Source organism: Poecilia formosa, unplaced genomic scaffold, assembly GCF_000485575.1.
Source record: "Poecilia formosa unplaced genomic scaffold, Poecilia_formosa-5.1.2 Scaffold308, whole genome shotgun sequence".
NCBI lineage: Eukaryota > Metazoa > Chordata > Actinopteri > Cyprinodontiformes > Poeciliidae > Poecilia > Poecilia formosa.
In genome coordinates this window covers 181,382-205,385 of record NW_006800247.1, presented here as the reverse complement: position 1 = coordinate 205,385, position 24,004 = coordinate 181,382, and the positions used below count along the sequence as shown (strand labels likewise).

Here is a 24,004-nt window from a genome sequence, read left to right as displayed (position 1 = left end):
TGGCTTCTTGAATTTCAAGTAAATGTTTATAGCAAATATGCATGCCCATAAACAGTAAAGGCATAATTTTAGAAGGTTTGTTCAAACACCGATTTTACTGACAACAAAGTTTTTTTAAATGTATTTTTAGTGTTGCTGAAGTCAGATTTAGATGAATTTCTCTATGTGATAAACGTCTTTTCAGTGATGAAAGAGTTTCAAGCTAATTTTTGTCAAAATGAGACAATCTGAACGGGTTATTCTGACCAAAACTCAATTTAAATTTAATTCTGATTTTTAAACATTTTAATTCCATATAAAATATGTTGGTCCTGCTGTTTCTTTTATCTTTGCTCAACAAGTTATTTCTATTTTTTAAGTTGCTAAACTTGAACTTCATATGTTGTATTTTTCTTCCTCATTTTAAAATAAATATTTTATTTAAATTGTTTTTTTTTGTCTTTTCTGATTACTTAAACTATGCACAAGTAATTTTTGTTGCTATTTTTCTGTAAGTCTACATTAACTGTGCAAAAAAATATTTAAAAAACTGCTTTTAAAACACTAACAAGTATATTTTCGGGTCAAAATGTTAATAATAACACAAATCCTGGAAGTCGGATGGGAAAACTTCACATAGAAACCACCTGGCTGCACATTAACGCGTCTCTGTGAACAACAAGCAGTCCTGCAGCTCCCCTCTGCAAACCTCTGAGGTGAAGAACAAACAGACGAAGAAAAGCAGAAACAAACCAGAAAGGTCCAGCTACGCTCCACATGATGTGTCCAACAGTCCCTGAATGATCTCATCTCTTCTAGTTTTGCTTAAGTTGCAAAAAAGTATTAAACATTTTGGGGAGAAACCATATTTTACCTCCAACACATCGGCGTTAAAATGGAAACTTTCCTTACGTTTATTTATAAGACAATTTAAACTTTTAAAACCAAACTTGTCACTTTAAGGCAAATATTTCTGAGACATAAACTTCTTCAATGAAGTATGGAGTAAACATATTTTGCACATTGTACACCAAACTCCAAGATGCAATGAAAAAAATGCTGACTGTTTAGTATAGTTTTAAAATGGTAAACAGGGGCGATTCTGACATGAATGCCACCCTGGGCGGGCCCCAACAACATGAATCCCTCCCTCCTTCTGTGCCACTTACATAGGTTTCTAAAAGCTAATTGTTGGTTCAAGCTGTAAAAGAATAAAACACATTTAGAAAAGTTCTTAAAGTAAAGCAATATGCAGTGATGCACTTATATTTTACAAATATATCAAAATCTCCTGATAAACATGTATGATAAAATACTTTACATTTATGGCCAACTTAGTGTCAGTGGATCGCAAACCAAGTGAAGATCTATGAGGCAATGCTACGGGTCAGACTGATGTTTACTCAAATGTCTCAACAGTCACTGATTAACCCAAAAGTCCTGTGCTTGGATCCTCAAACTGCAGCTGCCTGCTTTAATCATTGAGGTGATCTGGGTGGCATTTATGGGACGGATGGTAAAACTTTCTCTTTCTTTTCTGCTTCAGTTTTCAATTTTCTTCAATTCGATTTGATTCTGCTGTAAAAATATTTTTTGAGATGATTTTTGTACCTGTTAAATACTTGAGTCAGAGACACAAGAAAATAGATAAAAATACTTGGTAAGATTTTGTGTTTCTTTAGTAATCCTACCAAAAATTACTTAAAATTTAAAAATACTAAACAAAACTTTAGTAGATGTCTCACAAAATTAGAGAGCTAAATAAATACACACTGCAAAAACACAAACTCTTACAACATTTTATTTTGTTTGGTTTCTACTGCAAATATCTTAGTGCACTTGAAATAAGATAAAATTAAATTACAAATAACTTTTCATCAAGATACAGGAGATTGCTTGAAGTCAATAATTCTTATAATGAGCTCCAATATCTTGCTGAAGAATTACTTATAAGCTAGTTTTCTTATTTCAAATGAACTAAGATAATTGCTTGAAACTAAACAAAAATACCTGGTAAAATTTTATGTTTTGCAGTGTGCTATCTTATCTTTATGCTTCTATGGAACTCGTAAACGGATACCAGCATCGGTTTTGTAAAATTTCAAAACTTTTGTGTTTTTCTTCCTCCTATAGGATTTTTACCTAGAAAGGAAAACAACTGTCTAAAATTGAATATTCGGCACTGTAACATATATTTACACACTCTAAAGGCATTAAATATTTCTATAAGCTGGTTTCCAGCTAATCCTGAACACACCTGTGTTTCTCCTGGGACGATGCTGTGCTCTAACCTCCGCCCGGCCGTCCCTCACCTCTTGTTGCGGAGGCTTGTTGGTACTGCCACCTCCAGGATGGTGGCGACGAAGCGGCCGGAGATTCTGTCGGTCAGCCTGGCCTTTGAGGATCCAAGCGCCTTCAGGGTGAAGAGTCTGGGCGAACTCCTCCGAGCTCTCGGTGTCTTCCACCTGTGCTCCTTCCCTGTGCTGGTCAACAACTGTGGTAAGGTGAGATCGAAGCTTTATGAAGTCTTTCCTATCTTTCTTTTCCTTGACACTTAATACACCCACTTCTTTTTAGATTTTTTTTTTAATTTGTTTTTTGTAATTTAGTCATTTTTCAACTACGATAGAATATTAGGATCATCTAAGAAAATAAATAAATAATTAAGTAAATAAATCAATAAAATTATGGGAATAAAGTCATACGGAATAAAACTGTAGAATGACTTTAATTCATGTTATCATGACATTATTCTCCTACAAATTTGTCTTTGCAATATTATGATTATTTTCACAAGTAAACAAAACAAAATGAAAAAATCAAAAGCAAGGAAAAAAATCTAGACAAAAACTAAACAAATATCCTGTCAATGGCAAGAGCACAAAATGTATCATACTTTGTATCACTTTTTATATGTATACAGCATTACCAAAATCAAAACAGCATTTTTCCTCCATGTTTTTCAAAAACATATCTCCAAGAAATTGCGGCTGAGTCTGTAGACAAACTCATAAAAGAAAATAAACAATCATAATCAAACCTTATTGTATTTGCAGCAAATGATTTGTATGCAATTTTTTTAATTTGAAGAGTGAAAAACACAGTTGCATCTCCTCACGATTATTTCACTCCCAAATCCCTCCAACTGAAGTGCAAGTGTTTCATCCTAATATTTAGTTTTCTCTCAGTTTTTTTTTAAAATTTAAAACCACTTCTGTTTACACTTGAAAATGAATTTATTATAGACTTAGGATATAGTGAATGCTACTAAATTATAACATTTCAAAGTAAATGAAAGAAATATTGAATTAGTTGGATAAAAATAACCTGAATCAGTTCTAATTTTCATCTTTTTTAGCTGATGACAGCAGCACGCACCATCCTGGGGAGGAGAGGGTTCTCTTTGTTGCTGCGGCCCACCATCTACGCCCAGTTTGTGGCCGGAGAAAACGAGATGGAGATCTCCCAGTCCATGGGAAAGATGAGCTTGATGGGACTGAGGCCCATGTTGGCGGTTCCGATTGAGGAAGACCTCGGAGAGAGCATTGGGTAGACCTTAAATTCCTGCAGAGCTTTGTAGAAATCATTCATACCCTTTAAGGTTTATCATATTTTGTCACATTGCAATTGCACACTTCAATATATTTCACAGATTTATCATATCTTATATATCTTTATTAAATATATTACATCTTTATTAAATAAAGTGGTGCATAATTGTAAAATAGAAAGATAAAAAAATGTTCTACTTTGAAGCATTTTACCAACACACAACATGATACTTCCACTATCTTACTTTCTTGGTGGAGATAGTGTGTTGCATTAAGATCAGATTTGGTTTCTTTAGACAAAACACCATGCATCATTTTCCTTCCACTTTAGAAAAAACATTTTAGTTTGGTTTGGTGAATCACACAAAATCTCAATAAAACACATTGAAGTTGAAATTGGGCTTGTAAAGTGACAAATTGTGGAAATAAATACTGTTACAAAGCACCGTACATTCAAAAAGGTTGGTTTTAAATCATTCATTAATGTAATAAAAACCTTATTTGAGGCTTTGATGAATACAAAGCCTCAAATAAGGCTTATTGCTGTTGTAACTTCGTCCCCAACAGCTGAAAATAGTATTTTCAATGTTACACTCACCGATAGCTCACTGAAAAAGTGTTGACCTTTTATTAATGCCAGCTGGTCAGCTCAGTTTTTGTTCCTCTTCTAATGTCTTGTCAACCTAAAATGACACAAAGCACGATTTTTCATAAAAATATATATTTAATGAAATCCTGTTGTAGTAATTCATGTTTAATCTCTCACTTTGTATTTCTACTCATATTAGAGAATCAGAATTTATCCCTGAGGGGAAACTGTTTATTTGTTGACAAGCTACTCCATCAAAATGTTACATATTAGCAAATACAAATATAATCATATGTGACATAAATATATTCATAACTGTGAGCTATAAAATTAACAAATGAAATAAAATAAAAAGATGCATATACATGCAAGTATGTACATGAAAATATGCAAATTTCAGAATGAAGAGAAAACATTAAGACTTGGTATTGACTTAGATTCATTTTAGTTATTGCATTAATCCCTAACCCTAACCATTACCACTATGTTTTTAAATATAAGCTTAACCAAAAATTAATTCACTCCAGAAACCTTTAAACTTGACCCACAACATTAAAAATGGCTTTGGTCCTCATAAGGACAATGGTCTTCAGAGGGTGGGTGAATGTACCAGAAAAGGTCCTTAACAGGCACTAAAGACAAGTCCGCACACACACACACACACACACACATGTTTGTGTTGCTATCTTTGTGGGGACTTTCCATTGACTTTCATTCATTTCTACAGCCTAAACCTTACCTTTACCCTTTTCCTAACCTTAACCATCATATTCCTAACCCTATCCATCACATACCTAACCCCAACCCTAACCAAAACTCAATTCATACCTTAGCCCTAACTCTGACCCCTGACCGAAAAACAGGGTTTCCCCTTGTGGGGACCAGGCTCCGGTCCCCACAAGGAGCAATTGGTCCCCATAACGTAGTATATGTCAGGAAAATCGTCCCCACAAGGTATTACAAACACACACACACACACACACACACATAACTCGCATAACTCGACAACATTATCTTTAATATTTGGATGTGTGTTGAAATGTCATAGTTCTAATTAAGCTTTATCCCCACTAGAGAAAAGAGATATGATGACAACATGGTGGCCATGTTGGAATGTGTGCGGATGTCCCACAGCAACGCCTGGAGCAAAGACCCGATGATGCAGCTGAAGATCACGGCTCTGCTCAGCCCGGAGATGTGTGTAAGGATTAAATATTAAACATTTATTTTTCCTTTATTTTATTTTTTCTTTTGGTTTTTGAGGCTTACCACCAACACACTGACAGCCTTGAATTCCTTCATGTATGAGGGGAAAAAAAGATAAGAACGCACGTTTTAGTGTTTGCGCTGTCAACAGCTGCTCTAAGCTGTTTCTGCCGACTCAACACTAATTTCCCCAGTCTAGTTGCCTTCCGTTTCCATCAGTCTGTCTCTCTGTCCTGTTGATCTATTACTGAACGTCCTTCACCTCTTTCTACTGAGAATAAACTGTTTGTGTCAAAGGTCAAACTCACAACCCTGATTGCACAGCAGCCATACGACCTGAGCCTCCTTGTCCGAGCGATGGATGGAGAAGTAAGCCAGCAGTCCACTGAGTAATGTAGATTATGCAGTGTATTTTTCTAATTTTATTCACAGTATCATTTGCATTTTAAATAATTTATACTGTTTTTCAGATGGTAACGTTTCCTGGATTGGAGGAAAAAGAGGCGGCTCATTTCTTGTGTGGTCTGCAAAGACTGAACAAAGTAGCAGAGGTAACCCTTCCCACACTTATCTATTTGTAATGGTTGTATTTTCACAATGCAGTTGCAGTCAGAAGTAGTTTTATGGGCAATCTGGCACACACGTATTGTTGTCATTGCTGTACTGTAATATATTTGTTTTCCTGTCAGTCGTTGTGACAACAGTGACTTATTTTAAGATTCACCCACATCCATATTCCTACTGTTCACAGTAATAAAAAATGTATTTAAATGGCATTCCATTTAAAAAAATGTTTATCTTTATCTTTTGTGATGTTGCTGTAATAATAAAAGTTACATTGTTAAATGTTGATTATTTTTTTAGGCGAGTGTTAACAAAGTCAGAGTGCTGGTTGATGCAGAGTACACCTACATGAACCCAGCTCTCACTCTGGTCACCATGGCGCTGATGAAGAAGTTTAACAAAGATGGCGCCTGGATCTGGAACACCTATCAGTGTTATCTAAAGGCAGCTGTCAAAATCGACAGTTCAATAACTTCTACAAACATCTGAGCATTTCCACTGTTTCCATTCACTGATGGTATGTGACAAGCGTCTCATCTGTCAACCAGGAGTCCAGGTCTCTGCTGTTGGAGGCTCTCAATCTGTCGCAGGCTGAAGGTTTCTGCTTGGGAGTCAAACTGGTACGAGGTGCATACATGGACAAAGAGCGAAAGCTGGCAGAGAAGGAGTGCCAGGTGGATCCCATTCACCCGAGCTGGGAAGAGACCAACAAGAGGTTGGATGCACAGCAAATAAGAAAACTAAATCTAAAGATGCACTTAAATTATAATCGCCATCTCAGTTTCAAAATGTCAACCCAAAAGTACAGCCTGGAAGAAACGTTTGAGCCACGCATTAATGACCTGCAGAACATTTGACCAACAGAATGAACCAAACTGGCTCTAATGCACAAAATAATGAGTTCAGATGACTGAATCCAAATCTATATTTCCATAAGTTTTTAATAACACAGTGGATATTTCATTAGAATCTAACTCTAAATTATTCAGGGAAATTTCATAAAAAGACCAAAATATTTAAAATAAAATAGGAAGCTAACTTACTTAACCCGAGGTGCTATTGAGCTAAAATGAGGACATAATGTTTGTTTAAATGAAATAAAAATTGAAACTTAAAAATAATTTTCAAACCAAAACAAAAGGTTTTAAACTGAGAAAGGAAACTGAAAAAGATTTGAAAACTTTTCAGATTCAAGTTTTTGTTGGTTCAGATTTTTTTTTCAGTTTTATGCCTTTTATTGGTTCAAAGGTTTTTTATTTTATTTTATTTTTTACAAATTTTATATCCTCAATTTAACTCCATAGAATCTTTATAACCCAAAGAGCCGTTCTTGTCAAAATCTCCTCATTAAAACTTGTCTTACTGTTTGTCTTAATGCGTATTACGGCTGTATTTAGTGCATAAGCGATCAATGTATGCAGTTGTAATTATTTTCATAGGGGTTCTCAAGCATTTGCGGATTTTAACTATTCGTGGTCGGCTGTGCACCGAATGCTGATCTGAGATAATACCGGACGTCCATTGTGAAAGTGTTCAGTCACTGCGAAATCTAAAACTTGTCTCATCTGAACTTGCTATGACAAAAAAAGTGATCTATGTATTCATTTAATTTTCATTTAGAAGTCAAAATCTTCATTAATTCAGACGTTTTCACAGCAGAGTGAGAATTAAACATTAAACAAATTTAACATTTTACGACTTCTTGTGGCAACAGTTATAACGGCTGCCTGGATGTGATGCTGGAAGCCATAGCACAGAAACCGGACCGCTACAGGATCATCGTGGCCACTCACAACGAGGAGTCTGTGAGACGAGCTGCTAAAAGGTAAGGACATAAAAAATACTTCATAGGGTTATTTTAAAGGAAACTTAATTAAGGATTTAAGGAAAAGGTTTGAAGGAGAGAAGTCACTCTTCTGTTTAGAAAACTAAATATATTAACTGTGGGAAGCTTACCGAGTTTTAAACAAGCAGAAACACATAAAAGCTTTAGAAGGCATTGTTTGACGTGGAGTTAAATAATGAGCTTTAAAGGAATAAATCGATATTTAAGTTCAATCAAACATCGTGATGAAGGCTAGATATATTAAAGGGGATCTAATATGCAAATTTCACATTTTGCACGTTTTTGTACTTTCTTTTAAGTCTCAACTACTTCTAAAACCAGCCCAACCACTTAAAAAACACACTAAACAGACGTGTTTGGTGTGTGTCACATTCACTGCTTCAAAAAATAACAATCGACTAGCATTGTGCCGTCACCTAGCAACCCAAGCTGAGGTCCAGCATGTTCGGTCAGCTGGTTTTACTGCTGTATGCACTGTGCAATGGCTTCTAGAAAAGACAAGTGTTTTGTTGTTGTCTTACCATCCAGAAACCACTTCCTGTAGTCTTGTTTATTGTACAGGATGCTCCGGTTCTGCTTTTCAAAGATGCATAGTTGTATATTTACGGATCTGTCTGCAGCCATTTTTATGTGAGAGTGTAAAGTGTTGATTTGGGGGGTGAATCCAGCAGCAGCTCATTCTGAAAGGAGCTCAAAAGAGGCAGAACTGAGCAGACTAAAATCTAATCTAATAATTCTGTGCAAAAACATAACGAACATGTTCTCTATAGACCATAGACCTGCCCTAACCTGTTCAAGGAAGCATAATACTTAAGATCTTTAAACATTCGTAGGTTCAAATATGCTGGAATAACTCCCAGGTTGTGGCGGAGTATCCTGATCTTTTCTCATGACTGTAAAGGACAGGAATATTTAAAGTTTGAGTGTTTAAAATGAACATTTGTACTTTAGGATGGAGGAGTGGGGGATAGAAAAAGATGGCGGCTCGGTGTGTTTCGGCCAGCTACTGGGGATGTGTGATCACGTCTCCCTGACACTGGGTGAGATTAACTCGTATTTCCTTCATGTTGTACAGAAGAGCATCACTAACGTTGACTAATGTTTTTTCTTTTGGCCAGCAAAGGAAGGTTATCCTGTCTACAAGTCGGTTCCATATGGCTCAGTGGACGACACTCTCCCCTACCTGGTGCGCCGGGCCCAGGAGAACCGGACCGTGCTGCAGGGCATTCGCAAAGAAAGAGACCTGCTGAGGCAGGAGCTCAGACACAGAATGAGGAGGAGCATGAGGGGTGGCAGCTAATGACGAATAACCAACAGACTGAAAATAAATCAGGAAACTGGTGTAAACGCTGCTGCTACTGAGCCGTTCAAACAAGAAAAACTTGTCCATTAAGAACCTTCCAGCTTATTTCCATTAATGTACATGTTTGTGCTTTGCTTAGTGTAGTTGTTTTTATTAAAATGTATTTTATTGCTCCCATCACTTTCAAACTATTAACATACGTATAGGTAATATAAACTTCAGGTAGAATCTGAGGAAGTGAAACAAAATATCTTAGGAAAAAACCGTAAAACTTCAAAACTTCTACAAAGATGCTAACAGTTATTAGCATTTAGTCTAACGGCAATCAGGCACATTCATAGATATGAATGCCTGGATTGCCATTGAGTGTTGAATCCTAAGTTGACGTCGCCGCCATCTTGGATATGGGAGACAACGATGAAATGGCTTATTCTCCTGGATAAATTACTTGTGAATTTTATGTAATTCTAAATAAATCCCGTGTTTTTACACGTTACATCCCACAGCGTTCTGCACTGTCTCCACTTTTTGTCGTTATGTATGTGAACAATTTATTTCAATGGATGCTGATCTTTTATTCTTGGTCACAGTAAAAGCAGAAGTTACCGCAGGCACGTTGACGAATGTTAAGACAAAAGTTACAAAGCTAGCATATATGTTTACAGCTGAATGCATAAAAAACTGACAGCGTATTTAAATTTTGTTAGCCTAATAGCACAATTGTCCAAGTCCTATTTCTAGAAAACAGGACTTAGGCTTAGCTAAAAGGATTTAGCAATTATGCTAATGGACTCAAAAGTTAACCTCAAACTGTAAATTTGTACTTAAGCTCCTGCTGTCAAACCGATACTCTGTGTATATCCATGTTTTAGCTGTAAGTTGGTTTGGTTCATCAAGAAAATGTACCCAGTTTTTTTTTGTTTGCCTTTCTGAATAAACCAACTCAATACACAGTGTTTATTTATTTTTTTCCTTTATTACTGTTTTCCTAAGTAAATAATAGTTAACATGTTCTAATTGACCACGCTGCTTTGCTACAGAGGAGAAAATCTTCAGGGTTCGGTACTGAACGGTGGTATTGTTGAGATATTTCATAGATTTAATGAAGCAAGTTTCAGCAGATTCAGGATAAACTGAAACCATTTTTCCATTGGTGGTTGTTGGTTTTGTGGAATGAAAATAACTCCAGGTAGAAAAAGTGACAAATAAATCCCAGCACAATTTCTAAGTTCAGTAGTTGCTCTGGTTTTGATTCCTGTAGCCTCCTCGCTGGTAGCCGCCCTGCTTCTGCTGGTAGCCGCCTTTCTGATCTGTTAAAAGGTCAAAATTTAAAAATTACAATCAGCATTTAACTAAATATAAAGAGAAAACCAGCTGCATTATTCAAAATGTATGCAGGGAGGAGCAGGCAACATAACATACCTCTCTGGTATGGCTGCTTCTGCTGATATCCGCCTTTCTGATCTGAAAATCCAAAGCAAAGCAAAACTATTTTTTTCTGAAGGCATTTACAGATGATATCTGTATAGAAATCAGACTGGTATGTTTCATTAAAATATTTATTATAAATTAAAATCTAAAGTTAAAAGAAACCTAAAACAGGAAACCAACTTAAATAAAAACTCCTTTGAAGTTAACTTCCATCTGGGAGTTCAAACATCACCTGGTTTTTCCAGATCTTTCTCAGTCTAAGACAATTCTTCCATATCAGATCAGAATTTGTCCCATTTTATTAAAAATAACAGGATTAAATCCACGTTTCCCATCCTGCTCACCCCTGTTGAAGTATCCTCCGTAGACGCCCTGCTTCAGGTCGAAGATTCGCTCGTTGTTCTCCACCAGGCTGCCCAGTTTCTCCGCCAGCTGCAGAGCCATGTTCTGCAGGGAGGTGGGCTCTGTGCGGTGCATCACCACCGTCTGCGTGGGCTGGTCCAGCGACGCCTGTGGAGGTCGGTGCAAAAAGCTCTTAACGCCTTTAACAATTAACTAACAGTTGGAATTCATTGGTTCAATACTAAGATTTTTTTTTATGCCAATAGGAAGACTAAAACGAACCATCAGTTCCTCATTGATGATCATTTTGCTGATAATACTGTGAACGGTTGGGATCTCCAGTTCAAACATCTCTGACAGAGTCTCCATGCTGCAGATCACAGACAGAAACAAAAATAAGCATTTTTTATTTTTGCAGATCTGAATGTCTTCTAATATATTCCAGATGTCAGTTTGCAGATTTTATGGAGCAAATTAATCAGATTGCTTCCACAGACTAAACACAGAATTGTCCTTTTCTTCTCCATTTTTCTGAGCTCCTCTGAAAAAATTTAATAAAAATCCCAGATATTTTTCATATCAAATCCAACTTTAAGCAATTTTTTCTTGCTTTCCTTTCTAGAAGAAAAAAAAGTAAAACTGACAAAATATTTTTGGATTTCAGGATACAATAATTTCCGTTTAATTACGAGAATATAGTCACAAAACGGCGGCTCTCGGCGCGCTGACATCACTCTGAGCCAAAACAAACCCCAAGGAGTGCAATGTTGGGAAAAAAATATCCAGATTTTCCAAAAATGTAACCATCAAAAACAAAATATTCGATAAATCAATACAGTTGGTTAATCTGTACACGTTGCGTTTACCTGATGGAGTCGTACACACTGCTGTAGGTGAACAGGTACGTCCTCAGGGATTCCTCCTGGATCTTCCTGTAAAGGGTTTTAACAACATTAGGTGGAAAATTGGAGCCGTCATTCCATTAAAAGCATTTAATCAGATTAATCACACTACGATTTATCAATATGTCCGACGTTGTAAGCTTGAAATATAAATATGCACAGAGTTGTGGTTCTTGCAGGAGCAGGGCCCTTGGCAAGCCCTTCCTCCTGCTGCTCTTCAACCAATTAAAGTGCAGGAAATTATCTGATTTGTTTTTGAAGCAGAAGGCAGGTGATGTCATCAACAGAAACAAAGGGAAACTTATCCGGCTACACATTCATACAAATGGCAGCAAACTTGTAGTTGGGACAACTGATAGATAAGATACAATTTATTTTAAAGATCCTGGTTGTGCCGCCCCTTTCTGATGTCACCCTGGGCATCTGCCCATATCAAAAACCACCACTATGTGCATGTTTTCAGAAGATGTTTTACTGTGTGGAACCAGGGATCAGGAGGGCGGCGTTACCTGACGAGCATCTCTCTGACTCGCTGCGTCTCAGGAAACAGGTCCCACACTTTACTGTTCATCTTCTCATTGATGATGAACGAGTGGCAGGTGCGCCAGTCGCCCATCTTCATGGCCTTGCTGGCTGCCACCACGTGTTCCCTCATGCTCTCCGGAGGTCCTGGGGGTCAGAAAGGTTAAAGTTCATCGTCTCTGCTTCCACAGTGAGGTGAATCCCTGACGGAGGGAGTTCGGAGGATTGCTTCGTACCCAGCAGCGGCTGCCTCTCTCCCACTCGGAGCTGGTGGTGGAACTGCTTGCTGATCATCCTGCGCCGGGCGTCGAACTCGTGGGCCGCCATGTAGGGGATTTCCAGCAACATGGCCGACACCAGGTAGACACACTCCAGCAGCTCCAGGTTGATGTGCATGTGGAAAGGAACCTGCAACCAAAAGGTGCCATCTTGGAGTCACATCATTGCAAAAAACACAAATATCACCAAGAAGGTTTCTAGTGCAAATATCTTAGTGCACTTAAAATAAGACAAAACTGACTTAGAAGTAACTTTTCAGCAAATTATAGGAGCTTGTTTTACGTCAATAATTCCTTAATATTCATGAAAAAAAGTACTAGTTCCAATGGCAGATTATTTCACTTGTAACATGGAAAAATATATTGTTTTAAGTGAAATAATCTACCAGAACAGTAACAAATTGAAGAAAGCTAATAAAAAGAAATGACCTTTTGTGAAGCACTGACTGGGTTTCTGTAGGGAAATCTGTTTGGATGTGTCGTCACAGCCAGAAGTGACTGGATTCTTTCATGAGTTCATAATTATAATTTTAAGACATTGTTTACATCCAGATTTACTGCATCTGTCTTTTTCTGGTGCAAAATAATGACCCAAATCTCACATTAAAGACATTCGACACGACTGTTCAGACTGCAGACGATTTGTTGCATATGTATCCGATTTAGTGCCACCGATCTGATGTTTTGGTCGTTTAGGTTGCCATTAAAAAAAAAAAAAAGGTATTTTGTTTACATTTGTCTGCTGTGTGAAAGTAGCCAAAGGTTCTTTTCACACCTGATAGTCCGGTAGACTCGGTTCGATTGACGACCAAAATTGCAACATTTGTGCATTTTCAGCTGCTGAAATTCCTCGTCTCTTACCTGTCTTCTCTTCTCGATCTTCTCCTGCTCAGCGTTCCTCTCCTGCATGTTCCTCATCAGCAGCCCTTGCCCCAGCAGCTCCTTGGCTCGGCCTGATGACTGGATGTCCAGCAGAGCGTTGTGGGCGTCTTTAATCATCCCCTGTCTGAAGGCGCAGATGCCCAGCTGGACCATGGTTCTGTTGTACAGGATCTTCAGGAAGAAAAACGGAACAAAAAGCCGATTATTCCCGTTCTCAGGCTGAGTTTCCGGTGGCCTTGAGGGGACCGACCTGCACGGGGGGGTCGGCGTGCTGGATGTTGTCCTGCAGGTGGCTCATGAGCATCAGGTCGCGGGCCTGGTACCAGCGCGAGTGCAGGGCGTGGTGGTAGATGTGGCACAGGATGGCGCAGGTCCGGATGCGGTCGGTGCGGTCCTTGGCGTAGATGAACTTGCAGAGGCGGTCCATGATGATGGCGCTGTCCTCGCCTTCGCTCTCCTCCTGGTCCTGCTCCGACTAAACACATAATTCAGAAAAGCAAAAAGTTATTCTGCTCTGAGGGAGCCGCAGTTCTTCCCACGATATGCAGTAAATTGTCCCAGAACTTAATAAACTATGTTATTACTGTTTTGAGCCCATTTTCAAATAATATAAAGGTAATGGCACAATAATGCAAGTACTAGGCCTGTTGCAATTCACAGTAAATCACTTAATCGCAGGATAAATGAAAAACTCAATTTAAATTTGAATGGTTTCTTGTTTTTCTCTTTCTACCAAAAACTGGATGAAAAAAGTCTTCAGTCTGGTGCTTCTCGCTCAACCAGACGTCTTTGAAGAACTTCACAGTTTAGTTTATTTGTTGTTTAGTTTATTTAATTTGGATATTTAAAGTTTTCCAGTTCAGTGTTAAATGTTCATTAGAATTTAAATGTAACTCTGAGAATGTGCTCTCGCTCTATTATACCACTACCATTATTGAAAACAGTTTAAAAACAACAATATTATCATTTAACTGGAAAAAGTAAAAGATGCACTAAAACAGGTAAACATAATTCATTACTTGAGAAATGAAAGTGTCTTAAAAACAACAATATCATAATTTATTGTAATTTCTGGGACATTTTATTGTTAAGCAAATGAAATATCACGAGTGCACATTCTAAGAGATCAACACACTTTAATTTCTAACAAACATTTACAATGGAACTGGAAGAGATTTTAAATATTGTGACTTTCCTAAAATAATGCCCAGTTTTTGGGGGAAACAAAAAAGTAAATAAATAACTAACTTTGGAACTTAATTATGTTTGAAAGGTAACAATATCCCAAATAAATAAAACAACAAATAAAATTGATACTGAAGTCTGTAAACACAATTGTAATTTAAAAAGAGGCAAAATAGAAGAAAAGAAATTAACGCAAATAGAAATGGTCAGGCTTTTTAAATTTATCCTGCGATTAATAGATTTATTGCTTATTGGGGCAGCCCAGTTCTTCCCTCCACACATGACCTTGCCTCACCTTGGTTTCTCCCTGCAGGCCGAGGCTGCGGCGGTGGGCTTTGTAGTCGAACTTGTAGTAGGTGTGCATGATTCTCCGCAGGTAGACGCGGCAGATCTCCTCTGTGGATCCTTTGTTCTCCAAGTAGGAGAGCAGCCGATCGATGATGCCGCAAACCCGACCCTCATCTTTCAGGTTGTCCACATACTCTGCACAAGCAGACGGAAAGAGAGAAACAGAAACGTGAATTTATGAAGGAAAACGTTTGTTTTTACAGACGCAGCAGCAACACTAGTGGCGTTTTGTACCTTGTGAATGAGGGTCGGTGTTCTGCATGATCTTGGTGAACTCTTCGTCCATCCTCTCCACCAGCGTCAGGACACACCCGCGCACCCTGAAAGGCTGAAGGACACACACACACACACACACACACACACACACACACACACACACACACACACACAGACAGAGCGGTTCATGGATTCGTCACATTGCAAACTAAAGAACTAATTAAAGAAATTTAAGGTCTCACCAATGACAGGAAGGAGGAAACAACAAAAAACTGTATTTCCATTACAAAAGTGAGCTAATCTGTGTTTATAATCCATCTAAGGTAACAAAAAAAATTCTCAATTGTTGTATTTTCATTAAATATTTAATTATTGAACAACAACAGACTCTGGTATTCTCTTCCAACCTTTGGGCGTAACTATGGAGTGCAGTAATTTGCTGACAGATTACGCAAATGGCTTGTTGTGGGGAAAAATAAATAAGAAAAAAATAATTTTGCATCAATATGAAAGGCTAATAGACTCGAACACAAAAACGAAGGACATTATAATTTTAGCACGTTTTACAATGCATGACATAGTTCCAGTTATAGTTTTCCCCCATTAATTACAGTTTTAATTATTTCCATTAGCAAAAATGTTTTCTCAATTTGTTATTTTGTTTATTTTAGTTAACTATAATAACCTGTTTTCTACTGACTTTAATATCCGGGTGTAGATCACACGACTCATAACACAAAAACTTGTCCTTTAAAACCGTTAAAACCTTAAATAAAGAGTTCAGGTCACCTGATCGGAGATGATCAGATTCTCGCTGTCCTCTGCGATGTTTTCCCCGATGAAGATGTCGTTGTGTTCAAACAGGATGTCCAGCAGCTCGTCGATGCAATCCAGGCATTTCTTCCACATGTCGGCCTGAAGAGCAACATGACCACAAAACAAAAACATCCTGAACCTCAAACTCACCGGAACGCTGGAAGAATCTGATCCATTTCGCCTCACAGATCATTTTGAAATGTTTCGGTGACGTCAGATCGTTTAGAAAGCAGAGGCTCACCTTCATGAAGGCTGCCAGGTTGGGGTTGTAATCGTACAGAGAGGCGATGATGTTGAACTTGATCTTGACCAGGATGCCTTGGCCCAGATTATTCTCAGCAGCGATGACTGCCAGAGCGTGGAGCAGCTCGATCTGAGCAGCCCTGTCCGAGGAAAGAACGGCTCATCGTCATCGCTTTAAACAGACCGACGTTAATCTGAGCTGCTCGTCTGTTCAGCGGTTAGACGACATCGTAAATCTACTGGAACTCCAGTTAGTAGAAAATACAAACTGTGAAGGAGCTCAATCAGGTTTTTACAAGATGGAAACTAAAGAAACTCTTGGTTTGTCACAGCTGTTTCCTCCTACCTGTCTGTTCCCTTTTTGCCTCTTGCTTGCAGGATCTCATTGAGTTTCTTCACCACCACAGGAACGTTGATCTCTGTGCCTTTGGCAAACATCTTTGGTTTCTCCTGGTGGACAGAAAACACCAGAACGACGTTAGCGTTAGAGCTCAGTTATATTTGCTTTGTTTTAGAGACACGTCTCTTAAATGTGATCCATTATGCTTATGTTAGGATTAGTCTACGTTCATCACATTCTTTTTCACAAAATCAATCCTAGGTAATTAGATTTCAGTCTGGTCGGTACTGCCCATTTGAGCTCCTGTCACTTTAAATCCAGTCAAGCCGCTGCTGGCCACGCCCCAACTCAACGTTTACTCTCACACTTGAAAATGACTGCAAGCAGATGTGCAATTATACAACCGTGCATCTTTGAAAAGCAGAAGTGGAGCCTCCTGCACAACCAGCAAGAATGCAGCAAGTGGTTTCTGGATGGTAAGACAACAACATAACTCTGGTTGTTCAGCATAAAATCAGCTGACCAAACATGCTGGAGCTCAGCTTGGGTTGCTAAGTAACGAGTTATTCTCAGGTGTGGTTGCTAGGTAACGGCATAGTGCCTGCTGATTTGTTATGTAACATTACAGAGGTTTTTCAAATGGCTCATTTTCCAGACACCAAAAACACATTAACTTCCTGCCTAAAAATGTGCAGGATGTGCGTTTTGATTTTTTAAACCAAAATGGACGGATGAAAACGTGCAAAATGTGAACTTCTACCTTAACCAGAGGGACGCCTCCTTTAACCTTCTCCCAGCCTTCTTCATCTCCTTCGCCCTCCTGCAGATCCCCACCTCGCTCTTTCTTCTGCTTCTTCTTCTTCTCGCCCTTCTTGATGCCGGTTTTGTCGGCGCCGGCCACCCTGAGGACGGTAAACGTTCCCGTTAGCGACCCGTTTGGCTGCAGAGCGATTTGGGCCGACCGTCGGACTCCAGACTTACTTCTTGAGGAAAACAGTGGCCAGAGATTTGCTCTTCCCTTCCTCGTCATCCGAGCTCTCGCTGCCGCTCTCCTCGGTGTCGCCACCCCAGTCTTCATCATCGTCGTCTTCATCACTAGAAGTCGACTCGTCCTGTTGGAAGGAAAACTGACTTTCACATTTGCAATTTGTTTGTAGACTTTTCTCAAAGGAAATTCAAGAACTTTTCAAACATTTTTAAAGTAAGTTTCAAACTTTCCTACTTTGGAGATAAAAGCAATACAAAGAAACCCCTAAAACTATTTCAATTCACTTTTATATGATGTCATTTATTACAGCTCTTAACGTCTTGTGGTAGTATTCTATGTTGTAGGTAAACTGAAATAGAACAACATTTTATGTTTTGAAATGCATCTCACACTTCACTGGTTTGAGAACAAAACATTAACAATAAATCGCCTAATTTTAATAACATTTGTTAACATAAAATATTATCTAACCTTTATTTCAACTGATAAATAAGTCATTAGGAATAATACATACTAATTACATTTAAATAATCCAAACAAATCATGTTAAGGTAAATGACATTAAAACATTATATAAAGAAAGTTACAAACAATCTCTAAAAAACGTTCTTGGTAACTTTTCTGGAATCAAGCAAACAGAAATAATTTTAGAAATTCTAACTGACCTAAAACAAGAAAAGTTTAGTCTGATTTAACTTCAGTCAGAAAAAACATGTCTGTGTTTTCTTATTAGGTACATGTAAATATCTGGTTTCAACTGTAAATTACATTTTCCAAATTTAGGCTTTTAATCAAACCTCAGATTGACTTTATTGCCAAACTGTGCAGTTTGAGAATCAAGAACTTTCAAGGACTTTACACAGAAATCAACCTTGAAAACGCCAGATTAAAATCAAAACATCTTCAAGGATGTGAAGCGGTCAAACGGCTCGATGCCTCTCACCCCAGAGCCCTTGGCAGACTTGAGGAATTTGCTCGCCTCTGAGGGGCCTTCAGGTTTTTTCTTCAGGAAGGATTTTGCCGACACTTCCTCCCCCACATCATCGTCGTCGTCGTCGCTCTCAGACGAGGAGCCTGGGGAAATAAAAAATAGAGTTTTTGAGAATATCTTAACACTTCTAATTAGGCCTGACATGATGACAAATTTTGCTGGATGCAGAAATTGTTGTGATAAATGATATATTTTTGTTTTGAGACCAGTTTCTAGTAATATAATGGTATAATAATGCAAGACCACATTCTCAAAGATCAATAAATCTTAAATTCAAGTGAATGTTGACACTGGAACTGGAAGACATTTTAAATATCCAACATAAATAAAGAAAATAACTAATAAAATGAACGTTGTTTCTTGAGAACGTGACAGAACCATTACGAACAGAAACGTTTACCAGAATCCTCCTGCTCCTTCTCCTCCTCCTCATCTGCAGACTCTTGTGGGTTCTAAAAAGTGAAAAAAATAGTTTTGTTCCTGTTCAGTTGTTTCTGTTTTTTACACCAACCATTGTTGTTTTTATTTCCACCTTACCTCCTTGTAAGCAGCAATTTCAGTTTCAAAGTCTCGGTTGTATTTGCGGATCTTCTGGCGCAGGGTGCTCAGGGCCTTCGCGTTGTTCTTGTTCATCTTCTTCTTGCCCTCTTTGTCCTCCCAGAGCTTCAAGGAAGAGAACAAACGTTTAATAAAAGAAACGTCTAGCTGTTGTTTGGTATTAATGGAGGCAGCCGACCTGGTTGAGGTAGTCCTCCAGGTCGGCCAGCAGGCGGATGTAGAACTGAGGAACTCCTTCTTTGTCCACTATGTTCTTGCTTTTCAGGAAGGCCCGACACAGCTGCTCGAACTCCTCCAGACACTTGGACATGTCACGGATCTTCATGGCGTTGCGGATCGTCTTTATGAAGTTCGTCAACTCTTCAAACCTGACATTTAAATGGAAATTATTTTTTAATGATGAGCTTGGTGGATGATTTCTGCCATTTTGAGGCTGTTTAAAAGCACACCCACCTTTTGTCTTTGGCGCTACGCACCACTCTTTTAGTATCCTCCTCATCGTCACTAAGAAGCAGCGACCTGTAAAAGAAGCATTATTGTGTGAGACCTCAGCAGACGGATTTGATGCGATGACAAACTGGAAAGAGACACTGACTGCTTGAAGGTCGTCCCGGGCGCTTTAGGGGTGATCTCATCGGCGGATGACGACTCCTCCGACTCGCTGTCAGACCCGGTGGCGAAGAAACGAGACATCGCTGAAGGGAGCTGTCAATCTGAAACGATACGCATTACACATCAGAGAGGTCAGCTGATGTACTGAACAGTCTAGATTTTTAATTATTTTATGTTGCCTAGACAACACAAAATTTATGTTTACATCTTGTAAACACATTTTGCTGGGCTATAAACTGTCCTAGAAGTTATTGTGATAAATGATAGTACTGTTGCTTTGAGACCATTTTCTAATATAATGGTATAATAATGGAGGAAAACATTCGCAAAGATCAATAAACTTTGAAATCTAATGAATATTTAACACAGGAACTGGAAGATATTTTAAATATCCAAAATAAACAAACAAAATAAATAAAATTAATTATGAAGCCTCTAAACAAAATTGTCCTTCAGAATAAAAAAGGTAATCTGCTCCACCTGTACATATCCCACANCACATGACCTTGCCTCACCTTGGTTTCTCCCTGCAGGCCGAGGCTGCGGCGGTGGGCTTTGTAGTCGAACTTGTAGTAGGTGTGCATGATTCTCCGCAGGTAGACGCGGCAGATCTCCTCTGTGGATCCTTTGTTCTCCAAGTAGGAGAGCAGCCGGTCGATGATGCCGCAAACCCGACCCTCATCTTTCAGGTTGTCCACATACTCTGCACAAGCAGACGGAAAGAGAGAAACAGAAACGTGAATTTATGAAGGAAAACGTTTGTTTTTACAGACACAGCAGCAACAATAGTGGCGTTTTGTACCTTGTGAATGAGGGTCGGTGTTCTGCATGATCTTGGTGAACTCTTCGTCCATCCTCTCCACCAGCGTCAGGACACACCCGCGCACCCTGAAAGGCTGAAGGACACACACACACACACACACACACACACACACACACACACACACACACACACACAGACAGAGCGGTTCATGGATTCGTCACATTGCAAACTAAAGAACTAATTAAAGAAATTTAAGGTCTCACCAATGACAGGAAGGAGGAAACAACAAAAAACTGTATTTCCATTACAAAAGTGAGCTAATCTGTGTTTATAATCCATCTAAGGTAACAAAAAAAATTCTCAATTGTTGTATTTTCATTAAATATTTAATTATTGAACAACAACAGACTCTGGTATTCTCTTCCAACCTTTGGGCGTAACTATGGAGTGCAGTAATTTGCTGACAGATTACGCAAATGGCTTGTTGTGGGGAAAAATAAATAAGAAAAAAATAATTTTGCATCAATATGAAAGGCTAATAGACTCGAACACAAAAACGAAGGACATTATAATTTTAGCACGTTTTACAATGCATGACATAGTTCCAGTTATAGTTTTCCCCCATTAATTACAGTTTTAATTATTTCCATTAGCAAAAATGTTTTCTCAATTTGTTATTTTGTTTATTTTAGTGAACTATAATAACCTGTTTTCTACTGACTTTAATATCCGGGTGTAGATCACACGACTCATAACACAAAAACTTGTCCTTTAAAACCGTTAAAACCTTAAATAAAGAGTTCAGGTCACCTGATCGGAGATGATCAGATTCTCGCTGTCCTCTGCGATGTTTTCCCCGATGAAGATGTCGTTGTGTTCAAACAGGATGTCCAGCAGCTCGTCGATGCAATCCAGGCATTTCTTCCACATGTCGGCCTGAAGAGCAACATGACCACAAAACAAAAACATCCTGAACCTCAAACTCACCGGAACGCTGGAAGAATCTGATCCATTTCGCCTCACAGATCATTTTGAAATGTTTCGGTGACGTCAGATCGTTTAGAAAGCAGAGGCTCACCTTCATGAAGGCTGCCAGGTTGGGGTTGTAATCGTACAGAGAGGCGATGATGTTGAACTTGATCTTGACCAGGATGCCTTGGCCCAGATTATTCTCAGCAGCGATGACTGCCAGAGCGTGGAGCAGCTCGATCTGAGCAGCCCTGTCCGAGGAAAGAACGGCTCATCGTCATCGCTTTAAACAGACCGACGTTAATCTGAGCTGCTCGTCTGTTCAGCGGTTAGACGACATCGTAAATCTACTGGAACTCCAGTTAGTAGAAAATACAAACTGTGAAGGAGCTCAATCAGGTTTTTACAAGATGGAAACTAAAGAAACTCTTGGTTTGTCACAGCTGTTTCCTCCTACCTGTCTGTTCCCTTTTTGCCTCTTGCTTGCAGGATCTCATTGAGTTTCTTCACCACCACAGGAACGTTGATCTCTGTGCCTTTGGCAAACATCTTTGGTTTCTCCTGGTGGACAGAAAACACCAGAACGACGTTAGCGTTACAGCTCAGTTATATTTGCTTTGTTTTAGAGACATGTCTCTTAAAGGTGATCCATTATGCTTATGTTAGGATTAGTCTACGTTCATTACATTCTTTTTCACAAAATCAATCCTAGGTAATTAGATTTTAGTCTGGTCGGTGCTGCCCATTTGAGCTCCTGTCACTTTAAATCCAGTTAAGCTGCTGCTGGCCACGCCCCAACTCAACGTTTACTCTCACACTTGAAAATGACTGCAAGCAGATGTGCAATTATACAACCGTGCATCTTTGAAAAGCATAAGTGGAGCCTCCTGTACAACCAGCAAGAATGCAGCAAGTGGTTTCTGGATGGTAAGACAACAACATAACTCTGGTTGTTCAGCGTAAAATCAGCTGACCAAACATGCTGGAGCTCAGCTTGGGTTGCTAAGTAACGAGTTATTCTCAGGTGTGGTTGCTAGGTAACGGCATAGTGCCTGCTGATTTGTTATGTAACATTACGTAGGTTTTTCAAATGGCTCATTTTCCAGACACCAAAAACACATTAACTTACTGCCTAAAAATGTGCAGGATGTGCGTTTTGATTTTTTAAACCAAAATGGACGGATGAAAACGTGCAAAATGTGAATTTCTACCTTGACCAGAGGGACGCCTCCTTTAACCTTCTCCCAGCCGTCTTCATCTCCTTCGCCCTCCTGCAGATCCCCACCTCGCTCTTTCTTCTGCTTCTTCTTCTTCTCGCCCTTCTTGATGCCGGTTTTGTCGGCGCCGGCCACCCTGAGGACGGTAAACGTTCCCGTTAGCGACCCGTTTGGCTGCAGAGCGATTTGGGCCGACCGTCGGACTCCAGACTTACTTCTTGAGGAAAACAGTGGCCAGAGATTTGCTCTTCCCTTCCTCGTCATCCGAGCTCTCGCTGCCGCTCTCCTCGGTGTCGCCACCCCAGTCTTCATCATCGTCGTCTTCATCACTAGAAGTCGACTCGTCCTGTTGGAAGGAAAACTGACTTTCACATTTGCAATTTGTTTGTAGACTTTTCTCAAAGGAAATTCAAGAACTTTTCAAACATTTTTAAAGTAAGTTTCAAACTTTCCTACTTTGGAGATAAAAGCAATACAAAGAAACCCCTAAAACTATTTCAATTCACTTTTATATGATGTCATTTATTACAGCTCTTAACGTCTTGTGGTAGTATTCTATGTTGTAGGTAAACTGAAATAGAACAACATTTTATGTTTTGAAATGCATCTCACACTTCACTGGTTTGAGAACAAAACATTAACAATAAATCGCCTAATTTTAATAACATTTGTTAACATAAAATATTATCTAACCTTTATTTCAACTGATAAATAAGTCAGTTGAAATAATAATACATACTAATTACATTTAAATAATCCGAACAAATCATGTTAAGGTAAATGACATTAAAACATTTTATAAAGAAAGTTACAAACAATCTCTAAAAAACGTTCTTGGTAACTTTTCTGGAATCAAGCAAACAGAAATCATTTTAGTAATTCTAACTGACCTAAAACAAGAAAAGTTTAGTCTGATTTAACTTCAGTCAGAAAAAACATGTCTGTGTTTTCTTATTAGGTACATGTAAATGTCTGGTTTCAACTGTAAATTACATTTTCCAAATTTAGGCTTTTAATCAAACCTTAGATTGACTTTATTGCCAAACTGTGCAGTTTGAGTATCAAGAACTTTCAAGGACTTTACACAGAAATCAACCTTGAAAACGCCAGATTAAAATCCAAACATTTTCAAGGATGTGAAGCGGTCAAACGGCTCGATGCCTCTCACCCCAGAGCCCTTGGCAGACTTGAGGAATTTGCTCGCCTCTGAGGGGCCTTCAGGTTTTTTCTTCAGGAAGGATTTTGCCGACACTTCCTCCCCCACATCATCGTCGTCGTCGTCGCTCTCAGACGAGGAGCCTGGGGAAATAAAAAATAGAGTTTTTGAGAATATCTTAACACTTCTAATTAGGCCTGACATGAT

At 38.8% G+C, this 24,004-nt stretch overlaps 2 protein-coding genes and 1 long non-coding RNA gene across 3 annotated transcripts in view; 1 reads left to right on the top strand and 2 right to left on the bottom strand.

Annotated features, from left to right (window-relative positions):
- The first annotated feature begins 1,424 nt into the window (after window positions 1-1,424).
- prodh2 (proline dehydrogenase 2) lies at window positions 1,425-9,994 on the top strand. Its single transcript, XM_016661051.1, has 12 exons — window positions 1,425-1,495; window positions 2,113-2,483; window positions 3,338-3,528; window positions 5,194-5,320; window positions 5,623-5,694; window positions 5,796-5,876; window positions 6,190-6,333; window positions 6,438-6,604; window positions 7,604-7,714; window positions 8,687-8,775; window positions 8,854-9,075; window positions 9,456-9,994. The coding sequence occupies exons 2-11, from the start codon at window positions 2,256-2,258 to the stop codon at window positions 9,033-9,035; spliced, it is 1,392 nt and encodes a 463-aa protein (XP_016516537.1). The 5' UTR covers window positions 1,425-1,495; window positions 2,113-2,255; the 3' UTR covers window positions 9,036-9,075; window positions 9,456-9,994.
- LOC107833020 (uncharacterized) lies at window positions 3,424-6,473 on the bottom strand. Its single transcript, XR_001658735.1, has 4 exons — window positions 6,402-6,473; window positions 6,238-6,337; window positions 4,129-4,213; window positions 3,424-3,511 (listed from the first exon to the last, which is right to left on the bottom strand). It is a non-coding gene; the product is annotated as an uncharacterized LOC107833020 (long non-coding RNA).
- A 4-nt stretch (window positions 9,995-9,998) lies between the features above and the next one.
- Window positions 9,999-24,004, bottom strand: part of eif3c (eukaryotic translation initiation factor 3, subunit C) — a 16,934-nt gene continuing 2,928 nt past the window's right edge. Inside the window, exons 7-36 of the mRNA XM_016661040.1 lie at window positions 23,810-23,940; window positions 22,857-22,987; window positions 22,636-22,777; window positions 21,882-21,985; window positions 21,534-21,675; window positions 21,266-21,391; window positions 20,495-20,588; window positions 20,193-20,395; window positions 19,676-19,785; window positions 19,534-19,599; window positions 19,259-19,448; window positions 19,060-19,185; window positions 18,923-18,974; window positions 18,475-18,605; window positions 17,525-17,655; window positions 17,304-17,445; window positions 16,550-16,653; window positions 16,202-16,343; window positions 15,934-16,059; window positions 15,163-15,256; window positions 14,876-15,063; window positions 13,646-13,870; window positions 13,375-13,566; window positions 12,472-12,643; window positions 12,223-12,382; window positions 11,678-11,743; window positions 11,094-11,181; window positions 10,814-10,979; window positions 10,461-10,502; window positions 9,999-10,348 (exon numbers count right to left, since the gene is read on the bottom strand). Coding sequence (XP_016516526.1) covers window positions 10,269-10,348; window positions 10,461-10,502; window positions 10,814-10,979; window positions 11,094-11,181; window positions 11,678-11,743; window positions 12,223-12,382; window positions 12,472-12,643; window positions 13,375-13,566; window positions 13,646-13,870; window positions 14,876-15,063; window positions 15,163-15,256; window positions 15,934-16,059; window positions 16,202-16,343; window positions 16,550-16,653; window positions 17,304-17,445; window positions 17,525-17,655; window positions 18,475-18,605; window positions 18,923-18,974; window positions 19,060-19,185; window positions 19,259-19,448; window positions 19,534-19,599; window positions 19,676-19,785; window positions 20,193-20,395; window positions 20,495-20,588; window positions 21,266-21,391; window positions 21,534-21,675; window positions 21,882-21,985; window positions 22,636-22,777; window positions 22,857-22,987; window positions 23,810-23,940 — 3,866 coding nt within the window. The 3' untranslated portion in view covers window positions 9,999-10,268. The remainder of the gene's footprint in view (window positions 10,349-10,460; window positions 10,503-10,813; window positions 10,980-11,093; window positions 11,182-11,677; window positions 11,744-12,222; window positions 12,383-12,471; window positions 12,644-13,374; window positions 13,567-13,645; window positions 13,871-14,875; window positions 15,064-15,162; window positions 15,257-15,933; window positions 16,060-16,201; window positions 16,344-16,549; window positions 16,654-17,303; window positions 17,446-17,524; window positions 17,656-18,474; window positions 18,606-18,922; window positions 18,975-19,059; window positions 19,186-19,258; window positions 19,449-19,533; window positions 19,600-19,675; window positions 19,786-20,192; window positions 20,396-20,494; window positions 20,589-21,265; window positions 21,392-21,533; window positions 21,676-21,881; window positions 21,986-22,635; window positions 22,778-22,856; window positions 22,988-23,809; window positions 23,941-24,004) is intronic.

Excerpts from the sequence above, each read along its gene's own strand:
- prodh2 (XM_016661051.1), top strand. The coding sequence starts at position 2,256 with ATGCTGTGCTCTAACCTCCGCCCGGCCGTCCCTCACCTCTTGTTGCGG. Across the intron at positions 5,695-5,795 it reads TCCGAGCGATGGATGGAGAA|ATGGTAACGTTTCCTGGATT; the intron begins GTAAGCCAGCAG and ends ACTGTTTTTCAG. Across the intron at positions 8,776-8,853 it reads TCACGTCTCCCTGACACTGG|CAAAGGAAGGTTATCCTGTC; the intron begins GTGAGATTAACT and ends TCTTTTGGCCAG.